Source organism: Eubalaena glacialis, chromosome 8 (genome assembly GCF_028564815.1).
Source record: "Eubalaena glacialis isolate mEubGla1 chromosome 8, mEubGla1.1.hap2.+ XY, whole genome shotgun sequence".
NCBI classification, from domain to species: Eukaryota; Metazoa; Chordata; class Mammalia; order Artiodactyla; family Balaenidae; genus Eubalaena; species Eubalaena glacialis.
This window is the reverse complement of record NC_083723.1, coordinates 96335632-96348608: the sequence shown is the minus strand read 5'-3', so window position 1 is coordinate 96348608 and position 12977 is coordinate 96335632. Positions and strand designations below refer to the sequence as shown.

General features: G+C 38.7%; 1 protein-coding gene across 3 annotated transcripts in view; it reads left to right on the top strand.

Moving 5' to 3' along the window:
- Positions 1-12977, top strand: part of CTTNBP2 (cortactin binding protein 2) — a 154693-nt gene that overhangs the window by 85818 nt on the left and 55898 nt on the right. For all 3 annotated transcript variants that reach the window (XM_061198674.1, XM_061198676.1, XM_061198675.1), the window contains 2 exons: positions 4738-4888; positions 7933-8184. In XM_061198674.1, the coding sequence (XP_061054657.1) occupies positions 4738-4888; positions 7933-8184 (403 nt within the window). The remainder of the gene's footprint in view (positions 1-4737; positions 4889-7932; positions 8185-12977) is intronic.

Here is a 12977-nt window from a genome sequence, read left to right as displayed (position 1 = left end):
GGATTCTCTATGTATAGTATCATGTCATCTGCAAACACTGACAGTTTTACTTCTTCTTTTCCAATTTGTATTCCTTTTATTTCTTTTTCTTCTCTGATTGCCGTGGCTAGGACTTCCAAAACTGTGTTGAATAATAGTGGTGAGAGTGGACATCCTTGTCTTGTTCCTGATATTAGTGGAAACGCTTTCAGTTTTTCACCACTGAGAATGATGTTTGCCGTGGGTTTGTCATATATGGCCTTTATTATGTTGAGGTAGGTTCCCTCTATGCCCACTTTCTGGAGAGTTTTTATCGTAAATGGGTGTTGAATTTTGTCAAAAGCTTTTTCTGCATCTATTGAGATGATCATATGATTTTTGTTCTTCAATTTCTAATTGTATTGATTTGAGTCTTCTTCCTCTTTTTCCTGATGATTCTGACTAATGGTTTATCAATTTTGTTTATCTTCTCAAAGAACCAGCTTTTAGTTTTATTGATCTTTGCTATTGTTTTCTTTGTTTCTATTTCATTTATTTCTGCTCTGATCTTTATGATTTCTTTCCTTCTGCTAACTTTGGGTTTTGTTTGTTCTTCTTTCTCTAGTTCCTTCAGGTGTAAGGTTAGATTGTTTATTTGAGATTTTTCTTGTTTCTTGAGGTAGGTTTGTATAGCTATAAACTTCCCTCTTAGAACTGCTTTTGCTGCATCCATGGGTTTTGGATCGTCATGTTTTCATTGTCATTTGTCTCTAGGTATTTTTTGATTTCCTCTTTGATTTCTTCAGTGATCTCTTGGTTATTTAGTAACGTATTGTTTATCCTCCATGTGTTTGTATTTTTTACGTTTTTTTTCTTATAATTGGTTTCTAATCTCATAGCGTTGTGGTCAGAAAAGATGCTTGATATGATTTCAGTTTTCTTAAATTTACTGAGGCTTGATTTGTGACCCAGGATGTGATCTATCCTGGAGAATGTTCCGTGCGCACTTGGAAGAAAGTGTAATCTGCTGTTTTTGGGTGGAATGGCCTATAAATATCAATTAAATCTATCTGGTCTATTGTGTCATTTAAAGCTTCTGTTTCCTTATTTATTTTCATTTTGGATGATCTGTCCATTGGTGTAAGTGAGGTGTTAAAGTCCCCCACTATTATTGTGTTACTGTCGATTTCCTCTTTTATAGCTGTTAGCAGTTGCCTTATGTATTGAGGTGCTGCTATGTTGGGTGCATATATATTTATAATTGTTATATCTTCTTCTTGGATTGACCCCTTGATCATTATGTAGTGTGCTGCTTTGTCTCTTGTAACATTCTTTATTTTAAAGTCTATTTTATCTGATATGAGTACTGCTACTCCGCCTTTCTTTTGATTTCCACTTGCGTGGAATATCTTTTTCCATCCCCTCACTTTCAGTCTGTATGTGTCCCTAGGTCTGAAGTGGGTCTCTTGTAGACAGCATATATATGGGTCTTGTTTTTGTATCCATTCAGCAAGCCTGTGTCTTTTGGTTGGAGCATTTAATCCATTCACATTTAAAGTAATTATCAATATGTATGTTCCTATGACCATTTTCTTAATTGTTTTGGGTTTGTTTTTGTAGGTCCTTTTCTTCTCTTGGGTTTCCCACTTAGAGAAGTTCCTTTAGCATTTGTTGTAGAGCTGGTTTGGTGGTGCTGAATTCTCTTAGCTTTTGCTTGTCTGTAAAGCTTTTGATTTCTCCATCAAATCTGAATGAGATCCTTGCTGGGTAGAGTAATGTTGGTTGTAGGTTCTTCCCTTTCATCACTTTAAGTATATCATGCCACTCCCTTCTGGCTTGTAGAGTTTCTGCTGAGAAATCAGCTGTTAACTTTGTGGGAGTTCCCTTGTATGTTATTTGTTGTTTTTCCCTTGCTGCTTTTAATAATTTTTCTTTGTCTTTAATTTTTGCCAATTTGGTTACTATGTGTCTTGGCGTTTTTCTCCTTGGGTTTATCCTGTATGGGACTCTCTGTGCTTCCTGGACTTGGGTGGCTATTTCCTTTCCCATGTTAGGGAAGTTTTCAACTATAGTCTCTTCAAATATTTTCTCTGGTCCTTTCTCTCTCTCTTCACCTTCTGGGACCCCTATAATGCGAATGTTGTTGCGTTTAATGTTGTCCCAGAGGTCTCTTAGTCTGTCTTCATTTCTTTTCATTCTTTTTTCTTTATTCTGTTCCATAGCAGTGAATTCCACCATTCTGTCTTGCAGGTCACTTATCCGTCCTTCTGCCTCAGTTATTCTGCTATTGATTCCTTCTAGTGTAGTTTTCATTTCAGTTATTGTATCGTTCATCTCTGTTTGTTTGTTCTTTAATTCTTCTAGGTCTTTGTTAAATATTTCTTGCATCTTCTCGATCTTTGCCTCCATTGTTTTTCCGAGGTCCTAGATCATCTTTGCTATCATTATTCTGAATTCTTTTTCTGGAAGGTTGCCTATCTCCACTTCATTTAGTTGTTTTTCTGGGGTTTTATCTTTTCCTTCATCTGGTACGTAGCCCTCTGCCTTTTCATCTCGTCTATCTTCCTGTGGATGTGGTTTTTGTTCCACAGGCTGCAGGACTGTAGTTCTTCTTGCTTCTGCTGTCTGCCCTCTGGTGGATAAGGCTATCTAAGAGGCTTGTGTAAGTTTCGTAAATTTGCTCTTCTTAATAATAGATGGTTGTACATGAGGGAAATGAAGAAGAGGAATATGCTGTTTCCAAACTTCATGTGAATGAACTTGGTTCCGAAGAAGAAGATTATTTTTAGCATATCAGCATAAAGTCATCCCTCCTGTCTATGGGGGATTCGTTCCAGGACCTCCTACAGATACCAAAATCGAGGATGCTCTAAGTCCGTTATATAAAATGGTGCAGTATTTGCATATAACCCACGCACGTCCTCCCGTATACTTTAAACCATCTTTAGGTTACTTATAATACCTAATACAATGTAAATGCTATGTAAATAGCTGCGAGCATGTGGTAAGTTCAAGTTTTGCTTTTTGGAACTTCCTAGGATTTTTTTCTAAGTATTTTCCATCTGGGGTTGGTTGAATCCACAGATGTGAAACCTGCAGATATGGACGGCCAACTGTGTATGTGGTTATATAACGGATTGTTAAACAGTTTGTTGTTCACTATTTTCCACCATGCAACCCAAAAACCTTTTTTATGTGTGATGGCATTAAAAGTAAAACATAGAATTATATTAATTGTAATACTCTTAATTTCCTACTGGCAGTTTATTCAGTATTAAATCCCAATTATTCACTTTGTTTTATCATTAAAAAAAAAAATTGAAGCAGAACTTACATACTGAAAGAAATTAGAGCACAGAACCAAAAAGAGCCTATCAAGTAAAATATATGTAAGTTTAGCAGTGATTTCTTCAGTAGCTTAATAAGTCAGTTGACTATAGATATAACTTTCTAAAATCAAGTCATATTTTAATAATAGAATATAGCTAAATTGCTTTCTTTGCCTGTGATGAAATGGCAGGCTCTGGAGAATGAAAGTTGTGTTCAACTTTTTTATTTTATCATCCCGATAGAAATGTTTCCTTTAACAAATCTCAGAATTCTTGAAATACGGGTTTTACATTTTACACTAATGTTACTAGTCATAAAGGTAAATTTTTTAAAATTCAAAATGCGTCCATAAAGTACAGTATTTTTTTTTTTTCTGCGTGTCTAACATATCTCATCACCCTGAGTTTATTGTTGAGGATCAGAGCTACTGATTTTGCTGGTACTTTTTGCATGTATCCTAAGTCCTCCAAGAGAGATTCTTCTTCTGGGCTATACTTTTACCTTTACTGCCAGCAGGCAATCTGTAGGGCCACTTGCTTGGATAGTATAACAGTCATGGGAACAGAGACATGGATGGGTTTGCAAAAAGGGAGAACCCTGGGGAAATGCAGGGGCTTGATTAATTTAAATGTGTATTAGATACACATCAGTATGTAACTTATTTTAAAAATATGCATAAACAAACCAATGTTGCCAAGGGAAGCCAAGAAAAAACATTCATCTGAGCAAAGAAACAAAGATGTGAGTTCCTTCTTAATTTGATGATTTATCATTCTTTTTTAAGTTTATTCTCATCTAATTTTGCAAACTGAAGTTAGTTCCTAAGTGCCGTGAAGTCTTGAATTTACCTCATTGCTTTCCTTCTTGATTCTCAGGACAATGTGTTTCTGCTTAGCTGTGTCTTTTTCCTCATAAACTAGCCCCACTTCAGGAGACAGGACAGCCTCTGCTGTCTTTTCTCCCCAAGATGGCCCTTTTCTGTCTCCATACTGCCTTTTATAGTGGAGGCAAATGGTGCCCTGCTGTCTGTGCTATTTATAATTATTTTCTCAAGTGGAAATCTCAGAATGACTCAGCCGCCTGACTTTTTTCAAGGTTCAAACTATTTTGAACCACAAATAATATATATGTCAAGCACAGTTAAACATATTCCAAGGACTCTACTTTCACAATTTGGTTGCAGAGAACTGTCATAAACCACGTATTCACACTTGATCAAAGCTGCTATTTTAAATTTTCATGGGAGTAGTTAAAATACATCTTCCAGCCTTGTTAAAAACAGTATCTATATAATAAGACCAGGAATAATTGATACATATATTTAATAATTCATGTAAATAAAGATGCAGAATTGCTCTAGCATTATTTTCTCTATTTAATATCTTGGTCAGGTGGTACTTCAGAAGTCAAACCCAGTTTGTATGTAATTAATCATAATCTTGCATTTAGGTGTGTAGAATTATTAATTGCATATGATGCTAATATTAATCATGCTGCTGATGGAGGACAGACACCTCTATACCTGGCCTGTAAAAATGGAAATAAAGAATGTATTAAACTCTTGTTGGAAGCTGGAACTGACCGAAGTGTAAAAACCAGAGTGAGTACCTGTATGTTGGGTTTTGTCCTATAATTCACAGTATGTCTGCAAACTCTACAGCTCGAAAAGTAAAATCGGTTAAAATACAGGTTGCTTTGTTTTGTTTCGTTTTGCTTTGACGATATTGGATAAGGACATTGTCTTATCTGTTTGAGCATCTGATTATTAGAAGCTTGTTCATTAGCCTGTCTTTTTAAAGGTAGTTGGTGTAGTGCCTGGGAATTGTAAGCAATGGACAAAGGTCAGCTGTCATCGAGGTCGTCGTCACTATCCACAGTAGTGCTCATTTGTAGTTTGTGTAAACAGGAGGGAGTTTGTGGCAAGACAGTGCCCATTGCCAGCACTTAGATGAAGGTTATTTGTGCTCACTGTTCCTCCCATGACTGATGTTTGTTGTTGCTAAGATTATGCAACACCTCACAGAGTTCAAGGTCATTGTCTAATTTGAGTCAGAACTTGAAGCACTGTGTGTGGAAACCCACTATGGAGCCCAACAGGCTGAGGTAGCTGTTGACTCCGTCCCACACAGATCTGATACCTCCTGTACAGGGTGCACAGGTGAAGTCAGGGATTTAGAAACCGAAGAAATTTGGAGTCCGATCCACAGAAGAGTCCTTGGATAATACTTCTGGCTCAGCCACACAGAAATGCATTTGAAACAAACTTCTCAATTCAGCTTCCCAAACTGGTCTTCATCAACCTATCATGATAGATTTAAAGACCAAGAAATCAGCCTTCGTACACTGGCATGCATTTCTCCAGTGGGGGCCCATCTAAGGACTGGTGGTGGGTTTAACGGAGCCCACTCTTCACTGGGATCAGGAATTTTTTTTTTTTTTTTTTGCAGCTTCCCAGAGTGTGGAAAGTGTAATAATCACCACCCTCCAGGATATTCCTGATGAAAGACAAGTGTAGACATCTTAATCTCCAAAGGTTATCTGAACCTTGGATCTCTTCTGTTAATAGAGAATTGACTAAACTCTGCATCCATTTCATAGGAAACACCCTTAAAATTTTCTAGGATAAAAAGGTGCATTACCTACTTTAAGGTCACTCTTAGATCTTGGATTTTCTTAATTTCTCAAAAGAAAACAAACAATTAATGGTATAACCAGAGATATAAGCTAGGTATAGACATTTTCCATTGAGTCCTATTGCAAGGGCTTTTTTTCTTTAATTTCCTTTCTATTTATTTTTTGAAAATCTGAGAAAATAGTCCAGATTCATGTTGTTTTATATCTTTTAAGAAATCTGTGGTATTACACATATTCATTATAAAATTCTACCTTGCATATGAGAAAGGAATGAATTTTACATCATTATCTGAATGAAAAATAAGTAGTTCAACATAAAAAGTCACATCCTGTATGTTAGAGAACACAGAAATCCATGCTGTCAAGCTAGTTGTTGATAAACTGAATGAAATCGTTAGAAGTACAGAGGCTCCAAAGTACAGAGATAAATAGCATAATTGATAAAGGACCTTAAGGGAATAATTATTTCTCATGACTTTTGATAAGGAATCAAAGGAGAATGAAAGATTTTAAGTTTTTCAGAAATAACTGCCTGGCCTTTGTAATATAAATTAAGGAAGGTCAAGAGCACTTACACTCTGGTGCCTCATTAAGGCTGATACCCATGTAAAGGTACCTACAGCCCAACAAAGAACAAGCCAGGAAACACTTTATCTGCCTGGGGTACACCGGAGGACTATATGGTATTCCAGCGACTGCCCAGCCATGGTCTGCTGTTAGCCAAGTCGATTCCCTTGATAGCAAGTACAGAACCAGAGAAAAAGCCGCATCATTCAGTGAGAGCTTTAGCAAATGATCAGATGACTCAGTCTAAATGTAGATGGTTACCATTTATTGTCTGTTTTTCTCCCTGTCTTCTACCCCGTTATTTTTTTTAAAGTGTACTGTAACTCACTGAAAAAATATTTAGTGTAGCAGTATGACATACCAAATGAAAAATCTAGGCCAAAGGGAAAATAAAATGAAGCCAAAATACGTATACCAAAATAATTCTCAATTCTTTTATGAAAGTCTTAAAAATCTAATGAAGGTGGATACCTGAGTAGAAGGCAGACCTATCTTTATATAACAATGAGAGACTACAGAGGGGATCAGGATTTCCCCTAGAATAGTGTTTGTCAAACTTGAGTGCAGCAGAGTTGCCCAGAGGGCTGTTAAAACGGATTGCGGGGCCCCAACCTTGAGGTTTCTGATTCAGTAGGTCTGGGATGAGGCTCAACAGTTTACATTTCTAACAAGTTCACAGGTGGTGCTTATGCTGCTGGTCAGGGGACCACACTTGGAGAACCACTATCCCAGAAAAGAGTTGTGAGTCTGCTCTAGCAACCAGCTAAGTGGACGGTTGAGGCTTCAAAGTATAGTATGTTCTCGAGAATGGGCCCGAGCATTTTAGTTGGAACATTTTCTAAGCTTGCATTTATCAATATCCAGCTGCAGTCACAGAGAGCTCCATAGAGGCTGATAGGTATCTCATGAAGTTACTTGACTTTGTTTTTCCTTTATGTCTGCCTTTTCCCTGTTATCTAGAATCTTTCCTTCTGAAATCAGTGGCATAAAATTTTAAGATACCTAGAATTAGGACTCTTCCCTGTAAGTAAAACTGGCTTATAACAGCATTCATTTAGTACAGTACTGATAACTTTATACTTGCATATACATTTTTTAAAATCTTTATGCTAAAGTTCATTCTCTTTCATAATATTAAATTGAGATTTTGTTTAACCATATATAATGCTTAGTTACCATCCTGGGCAGTACCTGTTCACTCCAAATGGTCAACTGTTAAGAGGAAATTCTTACCAAATAGCAAACATGAGTCATAGCAATGGAAAATACACTAATTGGCAGTGGTCTGAGAACTTAGCTCATCTATGATATTCAGGATCAGAAGCCTGCTTTTCCCAGCTCAGTGGTCCATGCCCAAGAACATTTAGAGGTGAACTTTAAATAACGCAGTTCTCAACATTGATGTTGTAATCAACCCTTTCCCCCTGGTCGTTTTATTTTCAGGATGGCTGGACACCAGTTCATGCAGCTGTGGACACTGGTAATGTGGACAGCCTCAAGCTTCTTATGTACCATAGGGCCCCAGCTCATGGAAACTCGTTGCATGAGGAGCCCGAGTCGAGCGTCTTTGACTTGGACGGAGAAGAAGAGAGTCGTGAGGGCACATCCAAGCCTGTTGTTCCTGCAGACCTCATCAACCACGCCGACAGCAAAGGCTGGACTGCTGCCCATATTGCTGCTTCAAAAGGTTTTAAGGTGTGTCTGGTAGCAGCTGGCCTCATTACACAGTTGTAATTTGATGAGTGGCGAAGTTGTCTGCTATTGACTGAGTGTGTTTCACCTGAATAATTGGGGACTGAGCAGTACCATTGCAGGAGATGATCCGCTTCCAATAAGAACCAACTTTTTTTTGTCCAGCAGATATTTACGGTCAAGCGTATATGAGACTTAATCACAAAAATCAGTTTGGAGTTTGTTAACAAATGTGGGAGTGATTCCAGACATTTTGTCTCATGTCAAATTAGAGGAAAAGTTGGATATTGATTGAGTCCACAGGGTTGTTTGATTCCGTACCAAGACCATGCCATGAGTTAGAGGGAGGGCCAGGATTCAAGTACACATGGCCTGTACTCTGAACTCCCTCACTAGCCCTACCTGTGCTGTCTTATGATACATAAGAGGGCATTCTAGATTTCACTCATCAGTTAGAAGAGGGAAAGATTCTGATTATTAAGGAAATAACATGAAATAGTAAGCCAACCATTCATGCTTCTTTTTCTGTTTAAATCACTTTAGCAATAATATTGCTTTAACAATGAAAATCTATCAGGAAGCTCCTGAGTGCAAGGCATTGTGTAAGCTAACATTTGCAGGAATCATTTATGCGATTAGTTAACTCCTAGTTCAGTGGCAAGGGTGCAAGATACAAGACAAGTGTAGGATAAGAGAAGCTCAAAAAATTTAAAACAAGGGTCATAGACATGTGGTTGGAACAGTACAACAATGCAAATTTTTATTTTTTGGAAGAGAGAATGCACGTATTTCAGAGAGCAGAGTTGCGGAATATTAGGCTCAGGAATGGCTCATTCTGGAGGAGATGGAAACGATTTTGGCTTTGCAGGGTGGGTTAAATTTGTCACCCATCACTGGAGAGGAGAGTAGTTCAGATGGAGGGACCGGTAGGAACAGACCAGAAGTAGGGAGGTGGGTAACAGCTCCAATTGAGCTAATGAAGAGCAGTGAGAAGTTTCACAGTATGGCACCGGCCTTCAGTGATGTATTAAGAAGTTTGAGCTTTATTTACTAGTCAGAGTAAAACCATTGAAAGGTTTTGTACAAAGGAGCAAAAGAATCAGCTCTGTAGTTTAGATTGATTGACTTAGCAATAACATTTAGAAGACTGGGGATTATGAAAACATTGGTGGCAGGGGAGAGACTAGGTGAAAGATGATGGGAGTGGTAGAAATAATAAGAGAGATCACAGAGTACACATGTCCAAGAATTGAAGACAGATTAGATACAGGAAATGAGCGAGCTAAATAGAGGGATCATAGTGACATTCCCAGAAAGAGGAAAGAAGAGGCGTCATTGTGATCAAGGAGATAGAATGTGGATTTAAGCATGCTGGATTTAATTCTGGGATATGTTCAACCAGATGGAGATATCTGGAAATAGCTAGAAATGTGCATTTGGAGCTCTCGGTTGGGTAACTTCCTGTTGTTATGATCTAGAGCAGAAGCTGTTCATTTTGGACTTTGGGGTTTTTTTTAAACTAGTGAGAAAAAGGCATGATTCAGTTCAACGTGGAGGTATTGCTTGCTAGTAGTAGTTTACTCCTATTTTATCCTTAAAAAAAAACCCTACAGAAATTCTGTGAACTTGATATATATACGTTGGTTTGAATGGAAGGCAGTGACATTTGACATAAAAGTGTTTGCAAGACAAAGATGGAAAATATGAAAGCTTAAATTTGAAAATGCATAGTTAATCTAAGACAGTGAATCTCATTTGATGGAGGAAAGGTGCATGGAAGGGGTAGTTCTCAACTTACTTCCCCCTTCAAGAAAATCTGAGGATAATGCAAGAGGTTACTGACAGTGGTAGGTTGTTCATTCACTCAACCTGAAGGCAAGAAAAAAAAAGGCAAAACAAAAAACAAAACCTGAGCATCACTGATCTAGAATGTTCAGCCACTGACCCTCTGATGCTAGGCAGAGAGAGGAGCCCACTCTCCAGGGTGAGTTACCCTGCAGGGTGGGGGGCTTGTGTTGCCACTCAACTCCTTCATTATGAACTCCTCGTAAGTCCTGGTGTTTTTATAGCCGAGGATGGCGTCTTCATGGCTTCCCAGGCCCCTGGCAACGTGGATGCTCTGTCATCATTGAGTAAAGGGAAATAGGATTTCTTTCTCACATGTAATATGACTCTCTCTGTATTCTCTTATGTTAAGAAGCTTAAGATAAATTTTGAACAAGAAGAGAGAGATTTTAGAAAGTGAGCGTGACTGACAACATCCACACACTGCAAAGAAAAATAATAAAATAATAGATTTTTTTTTTGCCCTGGAGTAGATATGTCATCTTCCAGGCTAACCTCTTCATTTTATGGTTAGGATATTTAAACCCTGGAGGGATTGCTAGATAGAAGTTGGAAATGAAGCCCAGAATGCCTGATTTCATTACTTGTGTGGCCTGCCTTCCTAGTCAGTCGTGGGTATTGGAAAATATTTTTCATCCTTTGCCTAATACAGTGTTTACGTCCTGGCTGACTCCATAGAGGTAATCCATTCACAACTAAGTTGCTAAGACCAGTTTTCTGAAAAAATAAATTGCAATTCTGAGTTAATCATTGTGTGGGTGAAGAGGTTCTACACTGACCACAAGTAGAGCTTAAAAGGTGTATGTTTTTTTCTCTTTGCAGTAGCATATATGTGTCCAATCCACATAAGGTAGTAGTACCATTGTTACCCAAGAAAATGACTTCAGTTTCCACGTGTTTTTCAATGTAAAGAAAAGTGGGATTTCAGAGCTTGAAGACACGTAGCTCATCTAGTCCAGCTGCCTTGCCTTGCAGATGAAAAAACTACGTTTTGGGAAATAGTGTAACTAACTCCCCAAGGTCAATTCATAGAAGACTAGATTCCCAAATCAGTCCTTTTTCCACTTAGTTCTTGGTCTTTTTCCCAATGTTTAAGCAATTTATGCAAATCACCATTTAGTGTTTGGTAACAAGAGTAGCTCTCTCTAAAGCTGGTCTGTGACTGCTCCGAAGCTGAACTCGTCACTGAGGATAAACTTGTTTTCATCACTTAGGGTGAGTGGATAGAAGAGTTTCTTAGTGAAACTCTGTGTTCTGTCATGAGAACTCTGACATGTCAAGTTCCTGCCGCAGAAATAGATTAGGGAGAGTGTCTGGATTTCAGCCGCTAGTTGTTGAAGCTCTCGTACAAACAGATTCTTTATTTGGGGGATTATGTGTTTTGAGTAGATGATAATTCTAGGTTACGTATTGCCCAAGCCAGTGGCTTCCTGTCACTCATGCTCTTACTCAGCCTTTCTGGGTTGTTTAACATGTTGACTCTAATGCAGACTCCTCCTCAGCTTCTAGAACACTGCTCCTTCCTCGCTTCCCTTCTGAATTTGTTGACCAGGCTTTCTCTTTGTTTTTCTGGTTTTTCTCTTTTGTTTTTTAACCCTCAGCATCTCCCATGCTCCTTCCTAGCTGCCTGGTCCTATTTTTAAGAGTTTATCCAGTCTTTCAACTTTAACTGTGGCTTCTACAGTAACTCTTCCCAAACCCAGATCTCACACCTGGCTTTTTACCTGTCTTCCAGCCATTTATTTCCACCATCCTAGAGGTCATCTCTAGGCAGGCCCACAGTCCTCTGGTCAGGCAGTGGCCTTCTTGTTGCCATCTTTACGCCATCCTCACAGTGTGTAGGGACTGTGGACTGACAGATGCATTTTTAGCTCTTAGCCAGGTAAGTGTCAGGCATTCCCTCCCACACTCCAGCATCCACCTGACTGGATAGTCTGGATGCGGTATGTGTCTTAAGCACAGAGGCCCACATGGAGCCCCAAGATTTAGATTTTCTCTCCCTAGGTCATGGCTGCAAAGAGAAAAAAAATGATAGGAGTCCCTAAATTTCTTCCTTGTCACAGAGTTGGGTACCTGGCTAGGAGATGACAAAAACAGGATAACCTGTGAGGTTGGACCAAGTCTTTGGGACTAGATGATAAATAGAAATCTGTGCTTTTGATTCTCCGTGATAATTTTTTCCCCTTAATTTTTATAAAATTATTTTCGAAAACGTCAGACTGTGTGTAGATAAAGGGAAGGCTATTTTTTAAAACTCTCATTCCAGAATGTTTAGTGCAGAGTATTGCATCCTTGCTTAATTTGAGCAGCACTGACTCACAGAATCCTAAAGGATTCTCACATAAACTTGGCCAACCAGAGGCTTGCTCCACCCCTCACCCAAGACATACACTTTCTGGTGTTTTCCACTAACACCTTTCATGGGTCTGGTTTTGACCCTTTTTCTCCTCTCGCTCTCTACTTTCCCCCTTGAATGATCTTTTCGGTCTCCAGAATATAATCTATAGAGATTCCAAAATCTTCTCTCTAGCCCACCTAACCATGTCCTGAGTCCATTCAGGGAGGTCTTATCCAGGACACCCACGGTTTTACAGGGCATCTCCTTGATAACCCAGTTGGCCCAGTACAGTCCTTGTTTATGCCCGTCATCCCAATGTAACCATTAACAGTGCCCCTTTTTACTCTTAAAAGTGTCCCAGTTTAGCCAATTATATGGTAACCCTATTGATGACCATATTCATGTTTACTTCCACCAAACAGCTCCATGAGGATGCATGCCTGGGCTCCCGTGTTTAGGCTGCATCTCTTGTTCCTCCTCTCTTAATCCACTAACATCACCTGACATTTGTGTTTATTGCTCCATCTTCCTAAAATAATGAATTCAAATGATTGATAAAACTCTAGATTTTATTCCCTTATAAATGAATATGTAAACAAAGGGAAGGCTATTT